Genomic DNA, 27,821 nt, shown 5'->3' with positions numbered 1-27,821 from the left:
TCCATCCTTCTAAAGACTGATAGCAACATCCTTGGAAGAGATTGGTAGGCTGATGACAATAAACGTATCGAGAATTCCAGTCATTACCTTTTTGGCGCTCTACTAGAAAAGCTAAGTATTGCTATTAGACCTGGTGAGATAAGGTGTTAGATTTTCTGCAAAAATAGACTCCTTTTTGTGGACAAAGTGAAGACAAATGTGAGTTTGAGGTTTTTTTCTAACCACAGAAACATGCAGAAAAAAAACAATAATTGGGTACTGGATTTGCAGATTAACTCCATTTTATAAAGCGGTTCCCTGGGCAGTGGCAAAATCAGAACAAAACTAGTTCAGACAAAGGCTGAATTTTGAGTCCTCCACCCTGAACAGCAAATTCCATCGGAGTCCCCCTTAATATCTAGTTGTTAGGCCTAACTTTAAGTGTCAGTGTTTCAAACTTGAGATTTCTCAGGAAAGGAGAAGGAAACCCATCACCAGAAGCAGAGCTCTCAGAGTGGTGTCTGGCACTGTATGCCTGACTCATGGCTGACCAGTTTGTCCCAGCTTCAGATTCCTCACCTATAAAGTAGAGGCATTTAGTTATTCTCAGAGTGGTGTAAGAGATTCTGTGAATTATTTTATTCTTCATTTTGTTCAGCAGGAACTGTAACATAATACCTAGGGATCCACTTGAGCATTAGATGCATATAGTGCAGCCTAACACCAAAGAGTGCAATAGGTTCCTCTGTTCAACCCCACGTGAACTCTGTCCTTACGCACTTGAATGTGCCGCAAAAGGAGAAGCACTTGCCATTTATTTGAAAAACTCTAAGAGCCTGAAGTGGAAGATGCTATAAATGGGCTTTATAGAATTAAAGATTACAGTGTTTTCATAAGAAATATCCCATGGGCAGTTAACACATTTAGTGATTGAAAAAGCTTCAATGCCCAAAATAAAACAGTTTTGTTTTTTAAAAGCTGCTGTCTATATATGTCTAGCCTAAATGTTTTATTTTTCATGTTTTGATTACTGGTAGCATAGCTCTGGAAATGGCCTTCTGAAAGACCAGTACAGTGGCTGCACAAGCTAAATGGAAGGTCTGAGGTATATTGAACAGGGAAAAAAAACTGTGAAGAATACTAAGGCATATAATGTCACATGACTCCTCTGGGACTGCAGGCACAAAGAGACGGTAAAATTATCCTAACAGGTTCTGACAGGGTCAGTTCGGTGTTCTAGGGGATCCTGTGGCAAAGAGTCAGCAAGGTAGCTTGTAGGCCCCTTCCTCTGTATGCAGGCTCCTTAGGAGGCAAGACTGTGGTGTCATAGAATCATAGAATGGTTTGGGTTGGAAGGGGCCTTAAATATCACCTAGTCTCATCCGCCCTGCCCCAGGCAGGGCCCCCTTCCCCCAGCCCAGGGTGCTCCCAGCCCTGTCCAACCTGGCCTTGAACCCTTCCAGGGAAGGGGCAGCCACAGCTTCTCCGGGCACCCTGGGCCAGCGCCTCACCGCCCGCACAGGGAAGAATTTATTCCTAATATCTAATCCAAATCTGTTCTTTCAGTTAAAAACTGTTGCCCCTCATCCTATCCCTTTACTGCCTGATAAAGAGTCCCCCCTCATCTTTCCTGCACCCCCTTTAAGCACTGGAACACCACTTTGAGGTCTCCCCAGAGCCTTCTTTTCTCCAGGCTGAACCCCCCCAACTCTCTCAGCCTGGCCTCCCAGGGGAGCTGCTCCAGCCCCCTCGAGCATCTTCATGGCCTCCTCTGGCCCCACTCGAGCAGCTCCGTGTCCTTCTGCTGTTGGGGGCCCCCGAGCTGGCCCCAGCACTGCAGGGGGGTCTCCCCAGACTGGAGCAGAGAGGGAGAATCCCCTCCCTGGCCCTGCTGCCCCCCCTGCTCTGGATGCAGCCCAGGGCACAGGTGGCTTTCTGGGCTGCGAGTGCACATCGCTGGCTCACAGGCAGTTTTCCAGCTATTAATACCCCCAAGTCCTTCTTCGCAGGGCTGCTCTCAATCGAGCCCAGCCTGGGTTTGTGCTTGGGATTGCCTCGACCCATGGGCAGGACCTTGCACTTGGCCTTGTTGAACTTCATGAGGTTTGGTTTGCACGGGCCCCCCTCTCCAGCCTGTCCAGGTCCCTCTGGATAGCATTCCTTCCCACCAGCGTGTCAGCCACCACACAGCCCGGTGTTGTCAGCAAACTTGCCATCAATTTAATCATCAGTTTAATTTGACCACCATCACCACTTAATTTACCAATCCAACGGACAGTGAAAAATACAAACACATCTTAAAAACACCTTTCCCACACCCCTCCATTCTTCCCAGGCTCAGCTTTGCTCCCAGTTTCTCCTCCCCATCAGTGGCACAGGGGAGCAGGGGACAAGGATTGTGGTCAGTTCGACACCCATTGTTTCTGCTGCTCCTTCCTCCTCAGGGGGAAGACTCCTCACGCTCTTCCTGCTCCAGCATGGCTCCCTCCCACAGGACACAGTCCTCCATGAACTTCTCTGACGTGAGTCCTTCCCACAGGGCTGCAGCTCTTAACGAACTGCTCCAGCGTGGGTCCTTCCCACAGGCTGCAGCTCTTGATGAACTGCTCTGGTGTGGGGTCCCTCTCACGGGAGAAGGTCCTCCGTGATCTTCTCTGACATGAGTCCTTCCCACAGGGCTGCAGCTCCACAAACTGCTCCAGCGTGGGTCCCTGCCGTGGGCTGCAGTCCTCCAAGCAACAGCCTGTGCCTGCATGGGCTTCCCAGAGTCCCGGCCTTTTCTGGGTACAGCCCCCTGCTCCAACGTGGGGTCCTCCATGAGCTGCAGGGGGGCATCTGCTCCACCAGTGACCTTTGTGGGCTGCAGGGGCACAGCCTGCCCTCCCACCACGGGCTTCAGGGGGTCTCTGCTCCAGTGTACCTCCCCCTCCTCCTCCTCCTCCTTTCTTCAGCTGACCTGCGTGTTTGCAGAGGTATTTCCCTCAGTCCTCCTCCTCCCAGGTTCCCCTTCTTAAATAAGTTATTACAGAGGCGCAGCCACAGTCACTAATTGATTCGGTCTTGACAGAGGCAGGTCCAACTTTGAGCCAGGGAAGCTTCAAGAAGCTTCTCACAGGAGCCACCCCTGTAGCACCTTCCCCGCTACCAAAACCCTGCCATACATGAACTCAACACACCCAGCCTTCTCCATGTCAGTTGTAGCCAGGTTTGTACAGTTGTACAATTTCTTTCATCTTCCTTTGTTGCCCTGTGCACCTGAAGAAACCCTTCGTGTTATTGTTTAAGTCTCTAGCCAAGTTCAGCTCCAGCTGTGCCTTGGCTTTCCCGATGCCCCTCCCTGCATTCCCAGGCCATATCCGTATAACCTCCCCAGGATGTGCATCCCTGCCTGTGCACTTTGTGTCCTCTAACTCCCAGGATTCTCAGCTGGGACTTCAAAAAAATTATTGACAGTCAACCTTTGTGAGGCCTTTTCTGTTTATCACTCATATTCCACTAATTTTCCTGTATTTCCACCAGTTAGAATTCTTTGATAAATCACAGTTCCCTTGTCCTAGTAAAGACCTTGATTTTGGTAGTTAAGTCTTTGGATACTTTGTCCTCACTAAGTAGATTTGGGCTGCTTCTTCCAGCTGACCTTTTGCCATCTCTACCTGCAAGTAGGAGGCTCTAGTAAGAGGGGCAAAACTGCAGGGTCTCTATAATGACTGAATTACCCAGCTAGTTGACCAGAAGGTGACAGGGAACAGCAAGGGCTTGCTGCTGTGCAGAGGAAGGCAAGTCAGGAGCAAAGGCTGACAAGAAATTTACAAATGGACTCATTCATGTCCTCAGGTTTGCATGGAATAATTATGGGAGTGCTTGCCAAAAAATGTCAAGAGACAATTTTGCTGTTCAAACCCATCTGCTGTAGAAATGCTGGTTCAATAGCTGCTAAAGAGCATAAAACAAGACAGTAATTTCTAGAGATGCCCAGAATTATGAAAATGGGATCCCTCTGCTATATACACACAATGCAAATGCATTGTACAGAGGGCCAAGTGCTGTGATGATACTGCCTTGCCTTGCCTGCAGGTTTCCTGTGTGACCACCTGTATGATCGGTCTCGCAAAGCACAGGAAGCTATGGATAAATGGGAAAGGGCTTTTAAAATGCTTTTTCCTTGATTAAATTCATGCCACAGACGTAGAGATAAGGCTGTAATAAATGTGTAGGGGTGAATAAGGACACTAATTCTGAAACAAGGGCATTGTTATCTTTTTGCCTCTACTGTTGCAGTTTTGATTGTAACACTGACACGGGTGATATGTCAACTAGTGCTTCCTGCCCTCTCTGCCCAGATAAGGAGTCACTGTCACTGTCTTACAAGAGAATGGCATGGCTGGGGCATGCTACACCGTAGTGGCCGTCATAGCCTGGGTTTGCTGCAGTCCCTTCTCACTCAGGGGATGCTCCCTCCAGCAGCCGCAGGAGCATGGTAGGTAGCAGCAGCGCAAGACAGGCCGCACTGGGCAGTACCTGTGCACGTAGTTCAGCACATGCTGCCTTCAACTGCCTCTTGTCAGCATCCTTCAAATTTATTATTGCATGATTCTCTGCTCAGCGCTGTAGTAACAGAGAACTTCCATTATTCAGCAGCCTCGGAAATGACGTGCCTGTGAACTCTCTACCAGCAGCAAGGCTGATAGGTGCCAGGAGGTTGCTCAGGAGGCAGGTCATGTAATGAGGGGTGGACAAATAGCCCAGTGCACTCCTTCCTCTGATCCATGTTAGCAGATGTGCAGAAGAATCGTGGTGGAAGAAATCAGGGATCTTCCCCCCCACTGAGAAATATCACAGGATTTCCAAAGAAGGAATGTTTATGATGCTCTTCCACACTCCCCTGTGGGTATGTACTGTTAGCAAAATATTTGTTTTCCACTGTGCTGGTATTTGCCACAGCACAAGTAATTTTTTTCCACATTATTTCTGGTTAGTTTCAAAGAAAATCCAGCATGTCTTTATTAAGATGTAAATATCAGTGTTCATCACACGAAGGTCAGTACCCAAAAAATCATAATAAACCTCAAGTGGATATAAATTTTTCCCTGTGTTATTTTTAAAGATGAAAAGGAAATAAATACATAGGAGCCACAGTAACACACACCATATTACACCAAACGCTTAATCTGAATAAACACAGAGGACTTGTACAGTCCTATAACAAGACAGGAGTCACAGCTAACGTACTGCATAGCCAGACTCTAGCCATACATATTTACGATAAGGTTTAGATGGGCCACAAGCTAGATTCCAACTACATTATGACTTTTTTTGACCTACTTGCACAGCTGAGTAAATTACTGTAATGGAAAAAATCAGTTAGCAAAATCATTCAAGCAGGACAGATTTAAACAATACAGAGCAAGTCTGCGAACCAGTCCAAGCAATCATATTTGCTCATAACAGGCCAGCTGCTTGGAATAAATAGGATAACTGAGGGAAGCTGCTATCTAAAGACAAAGGAAAAGGCAAGAGGTTTCTTGGGTAAAATTGCAATAGATCAGGCAAGCAATAATCAAAGAACTGGAATCTAATTTGAAATGAGCTGAAGAGTAGAAAACATGAATGCCTGACATCAAGCACCCACTTAATGCCCTTTTGAGAACAACTACTAAACAGCAGCAGTCAAATGAAGAACAGGCTGTTTCAGTCAGATGTGTGTTTGATTCTGCACAACACGTGCCCACCTGTAACAGTCTCATGGGCTATTGTTTAGGCTGGTTTCTGATTTATGGGGGGCGATCGACAATTAAAGTTTTAGTTAGGGAGGATGGGAATTCACATTTACCCAAAGTGGTTATTGAGCCTCAATTAGTGTACTGCAAGAGCCCTGGACAGGGCCTCTGGAATCACCAAATAAATACCGCTTGTATCATACACCTGGCATAAAGAAGCAGGGATTTTAGAACTGCTTTTTATTCAGACAGTGCAATTGGTAGCTCCTGGGATTTACTGTGTTCAATAAGTACAGAATTCTGAACAAAAGAAAGGCATTTTAGAAATTACTTTTTCAAGAAAAATAGTTTCACTCTGGATTCTGCAACTAGTTGCACTTGGCAGCAGCCTGGATGTACAGGAAACAGATGATTCCAGCAACACACTTCTGCTGCAGGTATCTAAGCACTACTGAAGCAGTATCTGGAAGGTAGACAGGCAGATTCCAAACCGAAATATTGAGCAAAGATAAAACAGAATACGGACAAATTCACATTCACATTGCTGGAACAGGTCCATGTCTACAACCAGGGAGACAGTAAGTACCCAGAGGTAGCAAAAAAGGGGCACTGGCTTACCACCAAGAATGTAGGAAAAAGTGCCTAAATAACAGTCAAGCATAACATTCAAAAGTTCTGACAGCTGAAAGATCTTGCCCCAGCTCCTGCATATCCCAATGTCATCCTCTGTTGTTCCTTCATTGCAGATTGTCACCTCACATGATAATAATCAGCCTGAGAAACAAGAACACTTTAGCAATGGTGGACTGACGCTGAATGGTAGCAAAATATATTTACTGATCACTGACTACATACACTAATAAAATAAATGTCTGAAGAGATAGCTATCCATCTAGTCACAGCTTTAAAACAGTAGAAGATTTGGAAAGTTCCTAAACTGCAAAGAACAAAATGCAGAAAATCACATAATATATCAAGAGTATCAGTGGAAACCCCATGTGGGTAGATAACCCAGGAAATGGCAAGGGCTAGTTATAATTCTGGAAACAGCAGGTCCTGCAGTGTATCAGGTAGAAATACTAAAAGAAAGACTAAAACAATCTTGGAATAAGCAGTTCTGCTAATAGCAGTTAAAGCTTTTGAAAATAATTCCAAAAACATAACAATCGAATGGGTTTTTTTGGTTTGTTTTACAGGGTGATCCTCCAAAGGATGACAGCTTGAAGAGAAGTAGCTAGACCTATTAACAGTATTGCTGATTTGTTTGAAAGGACATTACTGAAATGTGTTAAGTACAGAAAGACTCTAGGACACAAGAATAATGAACAGTGGAGTACTATGACTGAACCAGGATATAAGGAAGACAGTTAGTACTGGAGGACACATGTCTGTTTAGAAATCAATTTGTTTCCAAAATTTAACCCCATGATGTACAATTTTAATTGGTATATGTGACTGACGTAAAAAAACCCAGCATCTCCCTTAAAAAGATCTGACAATGTAGTAACAAAATAGAACATTTTAAAGACTTTGCCCACCCACACCCCCCCAGACAAACTCTCACAAAGCATTAAGCCAATATTAATAGTTCTCTATAAGACTGACTATTCCTAGAAAACATGGAAAGTTTGAAAGTTTTTCTTCAATGACTGAGGTATTAGAATGCTCTTATAGGTTTCATGATTACTTACCCTAAATATAAAGCTTTTTTGTTTTACCAAAAGGGAAGGACAAAACTAGTAGACGTTTTGCTGCATAAATTATTTAATTTACATTGTAAGAACTTGCTGTTTATGTGTCATAAGAATCAATCATCATCATTACTAACTGCTGATTTTTATAGGTATATGTGTATATATATATATATGTTTGTAACAAGAAGTGACGCGTTATTTATGTATTATACTAGAAAGCTAGTAGATTGGCATGTAATTTTAAATACAGTAATAAGCCATATTAAAAGGAGGTCCCACTACATCTTCAGTTTTAAGACAGTAGGTGACCTCTACTTATGTGCAGTTTTCTTATTCTTAACAAATTGCTCCCACTTTGTGCAACAGATTGTCATTACCAACAGGGACTGTCACACTTCCAGAGCTGCCATAACATAGATGATGCCAATCAGCACACTTCCATCAAACACAAGTTTCTGAACTTGGCATCAAGTGCCATCATCTAAACTAGGGGTAGAGGAGATAAAATGAACTCACAGTCCTGACAACCCAACAGACATAATTGCTTAACCCTACTGCATCTTTTACAGGCGAGTTTTTAAAGTAGGTGTATCTGAAAGTATCCTCCACATCAAGGGAAACCAAGTTTAACAGATCATCCCACTGATAAAAGCCTCTCTGAAACTCAGCAGGCAAAGTTCATTTAATCAGATCAGTGCCATTCTGCTGTTTAGATCTGGTGAACACAGTTAATCCTTACAGCCAGCCTTCCACAATGACATCTGGATACTGGATTTAACACAGGATAAACACCACAGTTTGGACAATCTTCACTAAAAAGCATTCAGTTGGAACTTGGACTATTTCCTCCCAAGGGAATCTTCAATTACAAAACTCAGTGGGAGATTCCACTATTGGATAGCCCTGAGGAAACTGGGGGTGTTGATGGGTAGGGTTAGGCAGAAGAGCTACCAACTGTATGCAGGCAGGCTGCTGGTCAGTAACCTTTGTCTGGCTGAGACTTCTGACTCATCACCATACTGTGTTTTACACTTTTATTAATTAAACACTATTGCTGCTCGTTGTATCTGTTTATGTAGATACACATATGTTCCCATAGGAACCCTAACAGGGACTAGCTAGTAAACAGGAGAAACCCAAAATCTGTAGATACCCTAGGTCCAGTGTTGAGACTAAACAAAATACCCAAGGTCTAGACATAGATGCCCAAGAGACTTAAGGTCAGGGGCAGAGACTGGAGAGACCAGAGAATGTGAACAAATACTTAAGTCACTGAAAGTGTATGTGCATGTTCCACTAGCAAACTTTAAGTAGGAACAGGATCAGGCACCTTCTACAGTTTCTGGTTTGAGTGCATCTAACGGCACTGTCCTCTTGTTTATGTTAATCTGTTCATTTATGGTCATGTCTGTAGTATGTGGGCATATGCATGCACCTTCAAAATTTACACTTAGCCTTATTGTTGGCTGGATGTGTGAACAGGGACAAGCAGCAGCCCTGCAAGGGAAGAATCCCCTGCACCCTACTGTCCTCGAGACTTAGCAATCCTTAATGGATCGTGTTGTTAATGGTTCATCTAGTTTAATTTGCTACAGTAAACTGAAAGGTGCACCATAAAAAAAAGCCCAAGCACAGTAACCGAACCATTAGTTTTTTAATTGTGCTATCCCACTGGCTGCTTTTCTACTGAAAGCCAGAGTATCTGTCAGATACACAGACAATGGCAAACAGCTGTCACCTGTGGATACATCGAATTCCTCTGACACTTCTCAGTCCTTCAACATAGATCTCCTGCTTTAGCAGAACGTCTTCTGTGTAGTTCAGGACAAGCAAAAGTCCTTAATGGCCAAGCAGTCAACATTTTCTGATGTAGACAGCAATGACACCACTAAGAGGTCATCCAAAGAAGTTCAGTAAAGACCAGCGGTAACAGGGCAGTCAAACTTCAAATATATTTTAACTCAAGCAGACAAACTTCCCAACCCCTCAGTTAGGGGTAGTCCTGTGTATTGGAACACATCTGCCCTCTCACCAAGTCATTCCAGGCAGAAGTACAGCAGGTTCTCACATCTCAGCAGAGGCACTTTCATATAGGCTGCACCTTTGCCTGTTGGGGCACATCCGTCTTCAGCCATGGGCTCTAATAACTCCTACCCCTCATGTGAAGGCAACAATGAATGTAGAGATTTCACTGGAAAGAAGTGGTTGCAAGCCCCATCTGCAACGCCATATTCAATGCACAGGTTAGAAGTATCAGCAGTGTTCATGGTGTTACAGAAGACAGATTGAGTGGGGAGACACGGCGAGTGGGAGTGTTGTTGGCTGACAACGATGCAGGGAGAAAAAAGGGAGCAGCAATATCTGTGGATGATGTTTCTCCTTGGTTGCGAAGCTGTAAGATCTGCCGCAGCAGGGCCTTTCCTTCTTCTCTAGTCTGAAAACAATTTGTAAAAAACAATACATCTTTCCTGGTGGGTGGTTTCTGGGTCAAATTCAGTATGTAAAGCTGCTAACTAAAAACTATCCTAATTTATTTTTTCTCCTGCTGTTTAAAAATGTTAAGGTATGTCACTTCTGTTTTCAGTCTTTCCTCCTTTTACGCACCCGATTTGCATGTTACTTAGGTATTTCAGACAGTGGTACCATCAACCACTGAAGCTGTCTAAATATTCCAGCAAAAAGTAAATTGGAAAAGCTTCAAATAACCTGAATTCAGGTTCTCCAGTGTTCCAGACAGCTTTGTTGAGAACAGGCCATAATTCTGCACTCATGGCTAATGTCTACTACAAGGCTAAAGTTAAAAATCCAAAATTGTCCACTTACAGATACAGAACATCTCAGAATATGGAGTCACATACGAAATCCAAGTACTATTATATCATCTGCACTGTCTACACACAGAAGTGATTAAAAAAAAAAAAGTTATATGTGAGTATCATCACTACGCAGTGTGTGGGAGTCTGTGACCATGTAAACACCTCCTCAGCACCAAAATTTTCAGCAGCCTTAAGACTGCCATGTGGAATCTAAAATCCTTTAATTTAGTGAACACCAATAAGACATGGTTCAGTTTTACTAACTATACCATATTCCATGATTTTAGTCAATCATAAACAGCATTAGTGATTGGGTATACACCACCACCACTCAGGATGTGACCTGCATGGCAGGCAGCCCCCATTCCTTCCATAAAGGATTCCTTCTGCTGTGAGAGGAAGCAAGATCAAGGTCATAGATCACCTAAGGAAGAACAGCAAAGATTGCACAACTACTCACATCATTGAATGCACAGCATTTCTGAGCACATGCTGAGGCTTCATCCCAGAGCTTACACTTGAAGTAGTACTGGGCCAGGTAACGGAAGGCAGTGCTGACCTCCAGGTGCTCCACTATCTCCTACAGGGAGGCAGGTAAAAAACCATCATCTGTGAGTGCCTTCCAAGGTAGTTCTACACCATGTTTACTTCTTTTATTCCAAAGATATCATCTTACCCCACAGGAATAGATATCCTGGATGTATTTGATATAGCACTGAGCTGCCTGTTCAGATTCATTCAGCTGTTCGTGCAGCCTAGAAAAGGAGAAAAACAGGCCACTGGAACAAGACTGCACTGTCAAAGACCTTCTCAGTCTATCAGAAAGTACCCACTCAACCTGACCTGGACTAAAGCCAGGACTTTTCCTTCAGAATTTGCAAGACATACACTGAGTACTACCCTTAACGGAAAGAGATGATCCAGCTTGAGAACATTTACATTACCAGGAAAGGAGGTATTCAGATACTAACTGCTAGAAGCAGTGACAATAAAAGCAGGGACCTTTACTTATTTTGTTATATTTTAAAGCTTTTAACAGACCTTTGCCATACTATTCTAACTGGCTATTTTCTCCAGTGCTCCTTCATCCTCCACTACATCCTCCAAGTCTTTGTACAGCAGCCTCACCTTTCACTTGCCCTTCTCCTCACCCTTCACTTTTTCCACTCCGTATTACTTTATCCCCACCAAAAATTAGTGATGTCAGTGTTCACATTAGACCCTTTCCCAATGTCACAACCATATACTGGAGAAATTAAAAAATTAAAGAAAAAATAATCAATCTACAATTTTGTAAATCATCTATCATCATGGATTGCTTTAAGTTTCAATGTAACAAAAAGAATTGCTAGCACTGCCTGCTCAAATCACTGCAGGATTCAGAGGTTCCTTGCAACTCACATTATGCTATGATTCCCTTTGGTTATCCTGAAGGAAACTTAAAGCTAAAGCTGGGCACCAGAATTTGCAGTCACTACAGGCCTAAAGATACCAGCTCAAAGTAATACTACTAACAGCAATTCCAATTTTTTTTTTTTTTTTTTTTTTTTTACACTTAGTATTTTATCATTAGGTAAAGTGCTAGTTGCATTTAGCACAATATTGAGAGTTCAGTGATAATACATACTCACTTCGCTAGTTTCACCAGTGCCATTTTCTCCACATCTCCCACAGCATAAGCTCTCCAATAGCACTGTCAAGGAAGGAAAGTCTGTCAAACACACCACAAAAATTACTCCAGCTCATGACTCACGCAAGCAAGTTAAAACCAGAAAACTACATGGCCTTCCAGCAAACGGGCATGTATCATTTGTAGATGACTATTTGTCAGCTGCTGTAGTACATTGGAGCAGAACTTCCCCAACTGTAACCACCACAGAAATGGTTTTTGTAAGCTCCTAACAATATGCCATATGCATTTCCATTAGCACTAACTACACAATTTTGCTGCGACTCCACCCAGTAACCTGGGAGACATCCTAATGTCTTACTCCACACATCAGTTCTCTTACCTTTTTAGCTTCCACCAACTGATTGAGTTTCTCATAGCATTCTCCTAGAGCAACCAGCATACGAGAATCATTTGGTCTGTAAAAGAGCAATTCCTAAATATAGTTTAATGGACAGCCAGCTGATCTCAGGTTGGGGGGTGGGGGGGGGAAAAAAAAAAAAAAAATCTACACCTGGAAGCATCTGACATCCTCTCTTGCACAGAACATCACTCATACTCCTGACCAGCACTCCTCCATTTAACCGACAAAACCTTTGTTAACTAATAGAACTAAATGGATGTGGAATAGCAAGACTGCACAAATCACATAGCATTGATGTTGTTCTCCCTTCCACAATTTAGTTCCTGGATATAAATTCCTCAGCTAGTAGCAGCCACATCAATGACACCAATAAACACGGCTCCGTTCTCAACTCTACCTGAGCTGGTGGGCCCGTCGATAGTAATAGAGACAGTAAAATGGCATTTTGAGGATTTCATAGGTTTGCCCCAGGCCATACCATGCTCTGTAGTCCCTTTTGTTCACCTCTATTGCATGTCTGTCAAAGAAAAGGAGATGAACTAATCAGAAAGCAGTCAGGATCAAAACCAAGAAAGAGTTCAGCAAAAGACTAACAAAAAGTAAAAGGTACTACTTCAATCCTTACGAATGCAGACTCAAACACCATTTTGTACAGTACATGAGTGATACCTATAAGCCTGGATAGCTGCAGATGTGTTCTTCATTTCCATATACTCATGTCCCATAAGAGTCCAGGCTCCCAGATAACGAGGATTCAGTTTCAAGGCCCTCTGGAAATAGAGTGCTGCTTTTTCATGCTGGGAACGCAAGCTATAATAATTCCCTAAAGCAAAAGTCACAATATTTAAGTCAATAAATAAATAAAAATCACAAACAAAGAAAACAGCAGAAAAGTAGAAAAATGGTGGAAGCGGTATTATCTACTACCTCCTAACTTAGAGAGCCCTATTAAAGACAGATCTGATTCAAACCTTGAGAGACCTAATAGCAGTCTGTTCTCCAGTGTTCTGTTGTACCAATCAATTAAGATCCCATCCCCTTGGCCTTAAAACTTATGTCATGATCTAACAAATTTATTTCCTGACACACAAATATTTCCATTGGAATTTCAAGACCGTAATGGGATTACCAGCTACATGGGTCTTCATAATGGCTTCTTCAACCACTTTCTGCACTGGAAGTATTACAGCAGTTCTTTCAGTGAGAAATCAGTGAAAAGGGTACTCTATCATTTAGTCTGCTTTTTAGGCTGCCTGATTCCACATTCACCAAGTGGTTTTGATAGCCTTGCAGGTTGATCATTCTCACAATTGTTTCTAAGAGTTCCTTGCACAGACAGCAGACAGCATAGGAAGAACATCTAAAAGAGCTGGCTCTCACCAATTACACAGCAGGTCTCAACACGATACTTGTCTATCTCACAGAGATTGTGAGCCAGGTAGCTCAACTCAGGCTTCATGCTCTAGTGAAACAAAGAAATTAAAGTGATAAGAATCATGTTACAAGTTTAAAGAAAACTAGGCAGTCAGCAATGCATACACTGAATCTATTTCATGGAATTGTGAAGCAGAAAGCCTATATTCAGAGAGGTTAGACAGCACCAGCTGCTTTGCTAGTGTTTTAACATACCTCTGATAAATACCATCATTATGGTCAGGCAATAGAAAGAGTGCTTACCCTTACATAGAGCAAGTTGGAGAAAGTGTCCATGTTTTCTATCCTGTAAGGATCTTGTTTCCTTAGCTCGTTAAAGATGGATAAAGCTTTGTCAATATCTGAAGAACAGCAGGTAGGAGAACAAGAACTATAAATGCCAAGTTTGCATGAAGAGGCTCATTCCTACTAGTTAATAAGTGTCACTGACCTCGGATATTGTGGTAGGCAACTGCAATCTGAGAGATGATGTAAGTGCTTTTGGAAAATCCTGCATCAATGAGACTCTGATACTTCTGCAGAGCCTCCTCTATCAGCTGCAGCTCTGTATAAATGTGTGCAAGAAAGAACTCTTTCATCCATGTATCTGGCAAGGACAGGAACTTCAACTAGCAAGAACCAAAGAAGAGGAGGAAGAGATGACAATCAGTAGTATTCTAAGAGCCACCTGTGGCAAAGAATCCATTATCTTCCCTCCCATGATTTAGTAGATGGTCTCGAGGTAGGAGGCTTTCCTGTAATCGCTTTCTTAAACCATAACACCAGCTACAAAAGAGCAGTATTAGGACCAAGAATTAATAACAAGTTCTTCAACAGGAGAGACTAAATAATGCCTAGAAAGTGATAATACTGAAACAGTAAAGGAGCATTAAGACACCCAGTCTAAAAAGCAGTACAATACGGACCACAGAATTCTATTTAGTGACTCCCAATCTATTCCCACGACTGCTGAAGTTGCAGAAGAATTGAAGCCATTTCATTTGGTCAATTGGTGAAGACATTGTCTTCAAATCTGACAGCAGCTAGCTTCTGCTTCAGCCACTGGCCTTATTTCTCCATCAAATTCAGAAGTCCTTCAAAAGGCTGTACTTTCTTCCTATGTTTGAACATCAATATATCACTATTTTTGATGAGCCAAGTGAAAAGACCCAAAATAGTCTTATAAAAAATGCATTTCTCTTATTCCACAAATCAGTAAGGCTCTCTCCTGTGCCAATTCTGCTTTTTTTAATATTCCACCAGCCAGAATTGACTGAAGAATTCCGGAAGTGGTCTCATAAAAGCCCATGTATAAAGAAAAATTTAAAAATAATCTATTTCAGTTTTATACCTAAGTTCAGTTCTTTGATGCAGTTCATTTCCTATGTGCGGCTTTGTATTTGACAAAGGGAACACCTACATTACTGGTTTAGTTTTAAAAACAGTGATTCTGTACATCCTTTAAGGACACCAAAAGTGCTCAATAGCTATGGAACTAGAACCAGATTCTCGGAACCAGATTAAGAGGGGAAAAAAAAACCCAAACAAAATAAAAAAACATAGGAGGATCTCCTTCATGTGACAAGGCAATAACCCTGCTGACAGCTACTTCAAAATATGTGAATTAGCCATTTCTTAAAGCACTTTGTGGGTGAAGGATAAGAAATTAGCCCTGCTTGTATAGAGATTCTCAAGATACAGCATGGCAAGCAATTGAAGAAAAAGGCTTTGACAACACAATGTTGGATTGCCTTGCCTGATAGTCTCACAGAATAAAGCAGTGGGTGACATCTGTCTTGTGGCAAGTGAATCATTGGTTACTGAATTGGGTTAAACTCTGTAATTTGACACCACATCTTGATATCTCCCAAGTTTTACCATCTCTTTATCTGTAATCAAGTTGCAAAGCTCCAGCCAGGCTCCCCAGTGCAAAGGTAAGACATGGGCAGCTTCAACGAACACATCTATTGCTTCTTTCACCAGGTCCAGCTTCCGCAGCACGACACCATACCTGTAAAGAAAGTTACCAGGTTAATCAGAACCATAAACTCTGCATAACCACACAAATACACATGAATACATTAGAAATACATGTGAAAACTTACAGATAAAGGCCAAATCCATCCAGTTCCCGTGCCTTGTGTTTCTTGCTGAGCTCAACTCTCAATTCTCGTAGAGCTTCATTTTTCACCTGTCCTTTTTCCAGAGGTCCTGAATGAAGAGAAAGTGAAACACCCAGCTTTCACACAAGAGTCTTACCACAGCAATTACGAAGTCTAGAGTATATTCAGAATCATCACTGACATGACCTGAAGGCTTCCCAGCCTGTGATTATTTTCCTCTTTTTAAAAGAAAATCACTTAGTCTGATCACCTGCTTTAACAGAATAACTAATAAATGAAAATCGGTAATCTGTATTAAGACAATGAATTAAGAGAATGAAAGAAATCATGTTATAGCACACTATTATCCAAAAATAGAGGGGAAAACCATAAAATCAAGATGATTTACATGAAGAGGCCTTACTGGAAGTTTCATTACATTTTCTTGAGTTTCCTGACACTAGAGACTTACCCAAACTATCCACTGTCTCATCATCCTTCTTCTTTTCCCCTGACTGTGGAAAGGAGAGGAAAACCAAGACTACATTACAATAGCATATTCCTTATGTTTGCTGCAATGCTAGCAGCAGCATTTAAACAGTTTTCATAAACATCACAGCTCTAAAAAGAACACCCCTATCTCCCTTCCCCCCAAACATATAATTTGGACTTCTAGATGGCCATTTAGAACAGAATACGCAAAAAATAAGGTATGCCAGGGAGGAGTGGGAAGCAGAGAAGTTCAGTGCTAATAGGTGACTTTTTCTTCTATCTTACCAGGTATCTAGAGTACATATACAGGAAGTAAGCTTTCTGACTCTTGCACCCCCGCAGAAAATAGGCAGCCCTGTCATATTCCTTTAGATCAAAGTAAGACTTGGCTAACGTATAGGCATCCAGATCACGTGCATCCTCCTGCAGGGACACAGAAGAGTTTTAAGACCTCAGAAGATCTGACATGCTTTAGGAAAATTACCTAGTTACAAACATATCAATGAAAATGCTCTGATAGCTAAAAACATAGTTTATTTATCCTCAAAGATGGTTTGAGTAGTATCAGAAAAGTCTCTCCATTTCCTCACATGATCACATTCCTAGTTCTCAAATAATGAATACAAACTAGTCAGAAACCTTCAAAGTAAACAGTGAAATTTCAGAAAACAAATTGTGGCAAGATGCCAGAAGGCACAAATTAGCTGCTCAATTAGTATGAATGACCATAAATAAGAAACCCCCTCAGGAATTCCATAACAATGTCAGCCTGTTAACTTAAATGCAAACATCTCCTTGGTAACTATGCCTTGAAATGCGCTCATGTTGCACTGTTCTAATTTAATGGAACAGGCATATACCTAAACACCCTTCTGTACACCTACAGAGGTGAGGATGGAGATACAACTTGTTTCTCTTGTGCCTTAACCAGCACAAGTTTAGTGGCACAACATAATTTGTATTGCAATAAATTTTGGCGTTAGTAAAGATGAATAAAAATTAAGTAGCGTGATTTCCTATTTTGCTTACAGAGTACCCCATTTAAGGCACAGCAACATGTAAAATGGAATGCTTTCATCTGGGAAAGCATATTCAGTTCAGCCCAAACTATTAAATAGATAACGGAAGGGAACTTCGCTACCTGATAAAACAATCGGCACTCAGAATAGCCTCCCGCACATTTTTTAAAAGATCGCCATTACATTTTTAGCTCAATAGCTGCAGTCAGAATTAAAACCCAGCCCTGACAACTACAGCACTTACTCTTCGTGCCCACCACCGCGCCCCCACCCCCGAGCCCCGACGGGGCGCAGGCCCGCCCCACTCCCCGCGGGTGCCCTCCGCGGGCCGTACCTCCGTGAGCGCAGGCGGCGGCGGCAGCTCGCTCAGCGGCAGCGGGTCCAAGGCAAAGGCCAGCTCGGAGGCCCTGCGAGGAGAGAGACCCGTTAGCACAAGGCCCGCTGGGCCGGGCCGGGCCGGGCCGGGCCGGGCCGGGCCGGGGGCCCGTCCGTCCGTCCGTCCGTCCGTCCGCCCCGGCGCTCACCACTTCCCGCTGTGCTGCAGGCCGCGCTCGCGGCTGCGCTCCGCCACGCTCAGCAGCTGCTTCTTGATCTCCCGCAGGTCCGAGAAGTCGGGGCTCGCCAGCCCCGCCGCCACCCCCGCCGCCGCCGCCGCCATCCCGCCGGCGCGCCTCCCGGCCAATCGCCGCCGCGCACACTCAGCGCCCTTCCGCTCTCTAGACGCGGCCTCCTCCTTGGGCGAGCTCGGGAAGCCTCGCTGCCAATCAAAGGAGGCGCGCTGAAGCCTTGACGCCTGATTGGCCGGTGGTTTGGGAGACGCGTTCTCGGGGCGGAGCGCTGCGCGGCGGCCGTGGTACTGGGGCTGGGGGTGCGAGGGGGGCGGCCCGGCCCGGCCCGGCCCGGCCCGTGGGGGGCCCGATAAGCCCTCTCGCCTGTCCGTTCGGCCCGGCCCGTAGTAGGGCCCGGTGAGCCCGCCCGCCTATCCGCCCGGCTCGGCCCGGCCCGGCCCGGCCCGTAGAGGGCCCGGTGAGCCCGCCCGGCCCGGCCTGGCCCGTAGAGGGCCCGGTGAGCCCGCTCGCCCGCGGCTTGGCTTTTCCCGGCGCTGCGGCCGGCTCGTCCTGCTGGGCCCTGAGGCCTAGCCCGGGGGCTTTGGGTGGCTTTCGTGGCCCGTGCTGCGGTTCCCGGGGTTGCCGGCCCACCGTGGGTTACGGCCTGAGCAACGGGGAGCGAGCCTCGGGGCCGTGTGCGAGGAGCGGCCTCCCCTGGGGCTTCTCGGACCCCTGCGCTCAGTCTGGTTCCCTGAGGGCCGGGGCCATTACTGGGAAGCATCTCGCCTTTTGTAGTGGGAATTGCAGCAAAACAAGATGCTCCGGGGAAGACTAAATAGAAGGGCTCTAAATGCTCCTTTACTTTTTGGAGACTGTTTATCTTAGTGCCATCCTTCCCTTTTTCTGACCTTTGCCTTTGTTTATTCTTAAGAAGTTTGCATCTGCTTTTTGCATGCTAGCTGAATGTTATTAACTGGGCTTCGCACCCTTCCACTAAGGTAGATAATTGCCTTTCTTTAACAGATGTATACACTGGGGTGCAGAAGCTAATCTTTTTTGAAGCTACAGAGTGAGGAGAAAAAAGGACTTGAGAAATCTCAAAGAAGGGCCTTTCAGAGGAGTCTGAGGAAGCATCAGTACCGTAAGGCTTTTTGGAGGGCTTTCCCCCAGTTAGCAACAAATTAATATCTTATTCACTGCTGACTTAGTGTTTCATTTATTTTGAATCTTCCCTCTCGTTTATGTAATTAAAATGTGTCTGGTTTGAGTCAGACTGGCAATGCTTACTGTTGAATGAAAGTCCAGTAACACTGAAACAGCATAATCATTCTGAGATCAAGAAACACCAGTCTTCTGTGTTTCTAGTTGATTACTTCCTAGCTAATAACAGAAATACTATGTAGTGTCTGTATGGTACCTTACCCTTGGGTTCTAGTCTTCAGGATTATCTGATTGTTTCTTAATGGGGTATTTCAATTTGCCCTTGTATTGATAACACCTCCTAACTTACTATTGCTAGAAAATTTTCACTCACGTATGGCTACTTCCTGTGCTGAAAATCATAATGTAAAAACATTAAATAGAATCAGTCCTAATACTGGTCTCTCAAGCCTGTACTTTAACCCAGTGTTTTCTTCATCATTTCAGCCTATGTTTATTTTTCTGTTGTGTTTCTCCTGGGATGGTCTGGGAACTTCACTGGAATTGCACTAGACTGTATATCTTTTTTATGGTCCTAACAGTACAGAACTTTAAGCATTTGTTTTGGGATCGTTGTGCTCCACAACTTTTTAAGCTTTTCCAGAAAGGTAATAATACACCTTTGTATTCTGATATTCCAGTATCAGACTGTCAGCTTTAACTCTCTTTTTCAAAGAAAAATTAAGAAAGAATACTGTGAAAATTTATTTTGTATGTATGTCATTTGCAGATTACACTTTTTGTTTGTTGTTTTTTTTTTTTCTGATGGTAAGGACCATATATAATCTGTATCATGGAAGTGTCCTTCATAATCACTTCTTTTATTATAGAAATTGCTTGAATCAGAGGAGTCAGTGTTTGAATTGGCTGCAAGTTCGCTGGTAATTAAAGGAGTGTAATTGATTAGCATTATATCACCATACTTCTTTCATTATTATCATAAGGAAAGATTTGGGTATTTTTTGGTGAGCCCCTGAATTTCACTATTTATTCTTACACTGAATCCAGTTTAGAATCTAAGGATACCACCAACTTTTAATTTGATGGTTACTGTGACAATTTCTAGGTTCTGACTATGTTGATCGGGAACCATTGACTCTGGAGCAGCCTGCTGAAATCAAAGTCGTTCTACAAAGGTTGACAGAAATTGGAATAGCCCAGCTCATAGCTTAAGTGGGAAATTATGGGTTATTTAAGGCCTTTCTTGGCCTTTCAAATAGGCAAAGCCAATCAGGCAATTGTTTGAAGTCTGAATCTAGTTTTACATGTTTTTTCCCTCTTTTAGCCAAGTATGTTGCAAGTTCCATTATAGCTTTCACAGAAAATACTTCTATTATTCTTCCAGTCCCTATATCCAAGATATAAATATAAAATTCTTTGTTATCCTTGTTATTACAAAGACGGGTCTAGTCAACACACAAAATGCCTGACTCATTTCTCGTTCCCTCTTTCCTTGCCTTGCCCCAAAACACATATGAAAAGAGTCTCAGAATTATTTTTTTCTGAAGATAAATTTTTGCTGTCATTACAGTCTCTTTTCTGTTCTTGATACCTGGTAATCAGCTGTTAGAGTGGGCTGTTCTTTTGTATTTGATAGTTGGTTTATAATTAGATTGTTTTAATTTAAGGATGTCCAGTTTTTACAAGAACCCCTGAGTGGTTCGGTGTTTCTTGTTTGTGGGTGTTTTGTTGTTTGGGGTTTTTTTGTGTGTGTGTGCATGTGAGGTCTGTAAAGTAATTTTATTGAAGCCTGTTTATCTTCAGTTTTGGGCCTGCTGGGTATTGCATGCTGTTTTCCTGGCTGGAAACTGACAGTATGCTTGAGGTGCTCTGTGAGGTTTCAATAAGAAATACGGAACCTTCTGCAAAAATGCACAAACTGCTACTTATTTGGATGCTTGCTGAAATGTAGCCAAAAGTATCCTTTATGTCAGGTTCCTGATGTGTGCCACTTGAGCAGCTATGCTCTAGTTGTTCATATCATTGCTCTTCTAGGGGAGCAGCAGTTCTGACAGCTAGGACATACTGAGCTTTCAGTAGAAAACATGTTTATTTTTTGCTACCCAGCCAGATGGATTTGAGTGTGAGAATCACTGCAGTAGTTCACCAGCTACTGTTACTTGTGGTTCCAATTATTCAGCAGAAGGTGGCGCTTTGGGCTCTTTGTTGAAGCGGCAAGGGGAGGATGAAAGGTACTTAATGATGGCTAGGAGTTCAATAATTCAGTTGCTTAAGACTTGCTTCATAATGAGAACTCGTAATTCTTCCTGTCATTCCATTGTGCAATAGATGCATCTTCTAAGTGACACCTAGGGCTGGATTTTAGAGCAGGGGACTAATGAAATCCCCTGTGCATGAGAACTGATAATATTTTAGGGAGATGCAGATGAATTTAGCTGTACTAACTGGGTGCTGTTGGAGGACCAGGAGTTTGTTTACCATGTGATTGCACAGATACCTGGGTGAGACTATCTCTAGTCCCTCACAGAAACGTGGTAACAAAACAAATGAAGGTCGGTTTGTGGGCGGGGAATTACATTCATCATACAAATGGACTGTGCAGATAGTTCCTTTAAAAGGATTTTTTTTTTTCAAAGTTAAAATCTTCAAACATACAGCTGATGCTCAATGAAATCAAATGTAAGTGGCCTTTACCAAGTCAAGTGTCTTGCCAATACAGGGAATTTCATCTGTTGACAGAGAAAATCCAGACTTCTGCATTATCTGGATTCAACTTCCTTATTATGATGCTATAAAACTGCTTTTAAACGTGTTTAAAAATCGACTATGATTACAGGTTCTTGTATAATTTTACACTAAGGAATTTGATGTAATAAGAATTTATTTTTTACTATTTGTTGTATTCTCTATTTAGCACAATTAACGCAACTCCAATTTTTGCTTGTACAGTCTGCCAGGACATCATTAAGGTTACAGCTTGGAAACCATGTGACCCTAAGATGTGAGGGAAACCATTTATACTTGATTTACATCGGGACTGAAGAATAAATTCTCACAAACTGTGGATAGTTTCAAAAGGCAGGAGATTGCCTGTCAGAAGTGAAAAAGGTTACCCAGAAATTGGTATCAGCTCTGTGACACAGTTATTCAGTTCCTGAGTGTGGAATTATTTTTATTTGTTTAAGAGGACTCTTGTCAAACTTCTGATCCCATGGAGACAATCTTTTCTTTCCAACATCCTTTATATTTCTTCTTTCTAATAGTGTTCTTTCTTCAGAAATGAGAGTTATATTTCTTTATGGACTTTATGGATATGCTATGTTAGACCTTTTGAAGTGACCTTTGGTTTAAAAAAAAAAAATAGTATGAATCTTCTTAAACTGGCTCTCCTATAATTGATTCTGGAATACTTGAATTGTACTATTTCAAGTTAAATTTGAAGGTATCCTCTTTAAAGAACTACAGACGTTGCTATATATGCATACTTATATATGTGTACAAATATTCTGTCCATGTGGCAGTCAAGATGTTTCTCATTCTTCAAGGCCAGGACATAGATTACCAGGTGATACCACTTCAGAGACTGCCACTAACACTGATGGAAGATCTTTGAACAATTTCTGCCTTCTGAAAATTGACACCTTAGCATGACAACAGCATTTTTTTTTTTTAAGAAAATTATTTCTCTTTTGGGAAACAAGAACTTGGTGGAAAAATACCATACTTTTGTAATTGTTTGGAGCAGAGTTCAATCAGAGTTAGTTTGATCTGACTTTCTATGATGTATTCTAGACAGCATGTTCAATTAACTGTTTAAACTTCATCATCTTCATGTGGGATGGCACAAGTAGGTACAATCTGTAGATGCTATAAGTACAATGTTAGTATACAGATTCTTGCAAGAATCAGTTAGAGCAATAAATTGATGTGTGTGTGTAGCTTCATTAGAAAGTGACCGAAATAGCTCTTTATATTCTGACTTTCACTCTTTGCTTTTGTAGAAGGTTCTTAATTGCAGATAGACTCCTGACCTGTAGAGGAGATGTATATAACTTTTGGTGTTAATGGGAGGCCTCTTATTGTGATTTAACTGTAGCCAGATTATCAGTTAGAAAACTGCCAAATACTTGTCCCAAAATTGTATTTGATCTTTCCTTTGTGTCTTTTCTAAATTGCAAGGCTTAAGTCCACAGGCAGCCAAACATTTTTTCCTTTATAATGTTGGTTTTTTTCCCCCTAATTAAAGGAGTAAGATGAGAATATCTAAAACCAAAGTAAATTCACTGGAAATAAAACTTGCCAGTTTATTTTTTATAATTTTTTCTTCTTTTTTTAAATACACAGCCTTATTGGGCATGTAGTGCAGCTTGAGAAGCAGAAGTGTTTTAACTTCTGTATGAAAGTCAAAGCCATTACCAAATAAAACTGTAGTTCAGTTCCAAAATGATCATGTAATTGCACAACTGATAACAATCAGCCCTCTTCCTTGCTGTTGTGTTTAATGAGATCAAAGATGCAATAGATGTATGTTTAAATAGGTAATCTGCTTATTCTGCAGAAGTGTGTAAAATGGATGTACAGAAAAACGCTCACACTGGAGGTCAGGTATACAGGTGTAGCATCAGCTCTACTAACAAAAATGGCATTAATTCTATGAGATCTGATCAGTGCTAAATTATCTGCTCATGTTTATAGGGGCTCTGATATAACTTCAGCATGCTCTAGCTTTATGGTTTTGTTTTTAGTCTACTAGTGCTGTAAAATTTAGTGAATAGAAGTACTAGAACAAAATAGGGAATATTTGGAAAAAAACAAGAGTGCATGTCATACAAGAATGAGAGGCTCTTAAACCTGTTACTAATAGAGGATGTTGCTATAGTGGGGGATAAATATTTGTAAGCAAGCAGGGAGAACATGCATCCAATAATTGTACAGTAATTAATTGAAGAGATTTTAATCCCAAATATGTTAGATTTCTTTAAAATAAATGTTGAAATGTAAAAAAAAAAAAAAAAATCTAATGCTGTGCTAATTTTTAAGAAAGGCAAGCAGAACTTCCCTAGCTGACAGCTGTCTTAGCCTTGCAATAGTTTCCAGATAATATAAAGAAAATCCATTGTTGGATCCCTGCATTGTAATTCAGTGCTTTAATGATGTTTTTTTGGAAGACAGCTGTTACCAAACTGATTAATTCTTTGAGATTACAGATTTAGTCAATAAAATAATCTCTAGGGAATTTATATGCTTAGAATTCTGGATGATGTGTGAATTCAGGTTTTTGTATACGTTAAACAACATGAAATTTAACCGCCTTTCTTTAGCCATCTTCTGTGGTTAAAGAAAACCCAAGTGTTCAGGTCTGTTTGATAGTTGTTGAAGGGCATTAGTTATTCACGAGGATGGTTTAAAATAAATCTTTACCAGGTTTATCAGCCTAATGCAGTTCACCATTTTTATTGACAGTATAAGATAAGCCAGTGATGCATCATTTGCCAACCTGTAAGTAATGAGGACAGGGTAGTCAGAAAGGTACCTGGTTTACTTGGTAAGCTGAGCTCATTCAAATGAAATGTTTTGTCACGGCCAAATGTAAAACTGCATCCGAGTACATGTAGCCCATACCTGTAAAATGGAAAGGTATTCTGGAAAGCAGTGACACTGAAGAGGGTTTGGGAGGTATGCATACAAGTGAAAGTGAATTTCTTCCCTGAGGCTGTAGCAAAATCAGGTAACATCATCTTTGGTATGTTTAACCACAAGTAAAGTGTCTGGGAGCAATTTTACTTCTGTCCAAAATCAGGAAGTTGTCTTAAAGTCTGGGACACAATCCCTATTCTGACAACTTTAACCTTTAAGTTCCATATTCCCTTTGCATAGAATTGTAGTAATTTACATTGGAGGAGATTTTTGGTCATTGAGTCTAACCCCCTGCAGAAAGTAGGACCGCCTGTAAAGCAAGATCCAACTTCAGATTTATCTGTACGCCTTCTTTATTTAACAAGATGTGATTTTTTTTTTTTTTTAAGGGATTTTCTTTCTCTTCCCTGTCCTACACCACCACCCCCAACTCAGACTTGGTATTAGGATAAAGAAATGCAGCATGGAGCCACTCTGGCAGCAATTGGTCTGTCCTAGTGTAGCCTAGACGTTATCAATAGTCAGTGTAGATAGAGGAAACTTTACTGCTAATATTTGATATTCCTGTTATAGTTGCTTAGAGGTAGTACAGTACTGGAGAGAAGTGACAGACCTATTCTTGGAATGTGAGAGGGAATATTGACAAGAGGAAGGCTGTTAGGGAGTTGGGAGAACATATGAGAAGGTTAATAAGAGCAACACTAGCAGATAGGCCTGGGATCTCCTGGATGTCAGTAGATGATCCCTATAAGGGAGGGGGTACCACAGGGAAGAATGCTAGAGCTGTAGGGTGGAGGGCATGCTAATGCTACCAATTCAGCTTTCTCTTCATTTTAGCGGCAGGTAGGGTTTGGCAACACTTGGCCTGGTTAGATACTTATAGAGCATTTCTGTTTTCAGTAACCTTTTTGCAAGTCTCCTCATCACACAATTTTTTCTTCAGAGTGGATGTTAAAATGGGAGGCGGGGAGAGGGGGGTGAGAGGTATAGAAATGTTTAAAGAACTCAGGTTTACAGAATGCTATTAGACCACGGGACTAGAGGGACCCAAGCAGGTGGGACAGGGACTCTGCAAGGTGTGGAGAGTGGTAGGGAGTGAAAGTTTGATGTATGTGGAAGACAGCTGCAATCATCTGTCATCCTTTAGGGTACTGTGGGCGTTTCAGTAAGGTCAATATGAAGTAGTGAGTTTGTTGAAACAGGTAACTCTACTGTGTATATCTGCTATTAGGAAGTTCTCAGTGTAGGATTTTCTACACTCTGAGAAACTGTTGTCAGAACCAGCTAGCAGAGACTGGGCGATAAGGATCATTGATTTGGCAGCTTTGTGTTCTTGGTGAAGTTTTGGCTTTTCTAACAGGAAGTTTTTTCATACGGCTTCTGACCTGGTTATTACATCAGTGAAAGTGACAATCTGACACTGATCCCAGTAGTTCTGGAGGTGATTACTGTCAGAGTCATTAACAGTTGTTTCAGGTAATGTAAATCTTTTAAGCCCAAGACAGATCTGTGTCAACAAAGTGGGAACACTGTAAATAAACATGAAAAGAATGCAAACCCACAGGAGGAAGAATAATCATTTAGTATAAACTGGAGGTCTGACAAGTGATATGAAATGAAGAATGTTCTGAAAAAAAACAGAACAAAGCTTCCTAGTGAGGTGCATTAGTGTGGACAGTGATCTTCTTGGGGCAAAAATAGATATGCCGTGCTGTGAAATGACAGTTGAAGTGCACTGAGAAATAGGATGTTAGGGTTTGCAATCTTTGGGCAGAATGGAAGGGGTGGTTTTTAATATGTTTTTTCCATCTTTTATTTGTGATAATTTTTTTTCCCCCCATTATTTCTTCACATATATACCAATTGTTAACCTTGTAAATCATATATGCTACATAACAAAAAGAGGGAGCCATTTATTAATTATGAGGAATTGACTGCAGGATATCTCATGTGACAAAGTTGTATTAGAGTCCACAATCATAGCGCTAACAAGTGCAATCTAAAATGTCTAATGTCTAGAGAGCGTGTTAACATGAGTAATGGAGCACAGAATACAATATTTTTTCCTGGCCATTTGATGCAGTGCTATCTACCTTTTGCCCTTAGGCGACAAGCAGTGATAGAATTCACTGCAGTGGAGGTTTATAACTACCCTGATTGAAAACAGACATGCCTTCATTACAAACATGATAGACTAATATCATTCACTGCAACAGTTGTTTACTCTTTTTCATCAGAATTTAAATAACAGGTACAGTGCAGATGGTCCTGGAAAGCGCGTGGTTGTTGTCCACAAAATTATAGCATGCGTAGCAAGGCAGTAAGATTTTATACCTCACTTGTACATCTGTGTTTTGTGTTGCAGGGGTTACCTTTGTGTCCAAGAGGAGAATCTGGGGCTGTGATAACCAACAGATTTAATGTGGCTGTGGTAAAATGTGCTCTGGTCCCTTGAGACACTTCCACTGGTGTTAGACTAAGCAGCTAGATTTCATATTGCAAAAAATGAATTGTGGGTGCATGTTCTTTTCTGCTTGTCTGCTCTGCAGTGGCAAATTAAATAGTTGAGGGACAGTAATTTCTTAAACCATCATTGGGCAAAAGTCTTGCAATGAAATCTTAAAGATGCCTGAGCACCTTTAGTTTCCTTTGCCACGTTGCTCAGACTGCAGTTTCCTGATCCTGCTTCATCCACTCCAGGCTGCTTTATCCTAATGCCTCTGTCGCGATGTTAGCAATTATGCAATCATAGAATCAACTGAATTGGGAAACTGATCTGGCTTTAAACAAATTTTGGGTGAAAAGTGCTTCGGTTTTCAGCTGAATTGCCTTGTCCAGCTTATGGAGAGACCATATGACTGCTTAGTTGGATAGCAAAAAGACTACAAGTTTGTATGGGAAGGATGGGACTGTCCTTTGTAGCAGCAGTTTGGGCTTAATTTGCATTCAGGTGGTTTGAAATCCATGTGTTTCTTCTGCTAGTGAGAAGGCAGTGGTAGTTGTGAAGAGTTTTGTAGTGTGGGCATCTGTTGTGGTTTAGGCCTGATTGGCAGCCAACCACAATGCAGCAGCTCTCTCTCCCTTCCCCTCCGGCAATGAGAAGGGACAGAGAGCCAGGCTTGGGGTTCAAGATAGGACTGGGATGGGGGAAAAATCCCCCTTTTATGACCACAAGCAAAAGGCAGACTCGTTAGGGGAAGAAAAAAAGAA

The 27,821-nt window shown here is 42.1% G+C and overlaps 1 protein-coding gene across 1 annotated transcript; it reads right to left on the bottom strand.

Annotated features, from left to right (window-relative positions):
- Positions 1–9,025: 9,025 nt before the first annotated feature.
- Positions 9,026–17,965, bottom strand: CDC23 (cell division cycle 23). Its single transcript, XM_042790232.1, has 16 exons — positions 17,790–17,965; positions 17,600–17,672; positions 16,532–16,669; positions 16,227–16,269; positions 15,758–15,863; positions 15,531–15,663; positions 14,104–14,281; positions 13,917–14,014; positions 13,620–13,701; positions 12,909–13,062; positions 12,637–12,756; positions 12,219–12,294; positions 11,838–11,899; positions 10,883–10,961; positions 10,667–10,786; positions 9,026–9,824 (listed from the first exon to the last, which is right to left on the bottom strand). The coding sequence occupies exons 1-16, from the start codon at positions 17,921–17,923 to the stop codon at positions 9,654–9,656; spliced, it is 1,767 nt and encodes a 588-aa protein (XP_042646166.1). The 5' UTR covers positions 17,924–17,965; the 3' UTR covers positions 9,026–9,653.
- Between the last annotated feature and the right edge of the window lie 9,856 nt (positions 17,966–27,821).

Source organism: Tyto alba, unplaced genomic scaffold, assembly GCF_018691265.1.
Source record: "Tyto alba isolate M040663 unplaced genomic scaffold, T.alba_DEE_v4.0 Super-Scaffold_17, whole genome shotgun sequence".
Classification (NCBI taxonomy): Eukaryota; Metazoa; Chordata; class Aves; order Strigiformes; family Tytonidae; genus Tyto; species Tyto alba.
The sequence above is the reverse complement of the archived record's forward strand: the minus strand, read 5'-3'. Positions and strand labels throughout refer to the sequence as shown.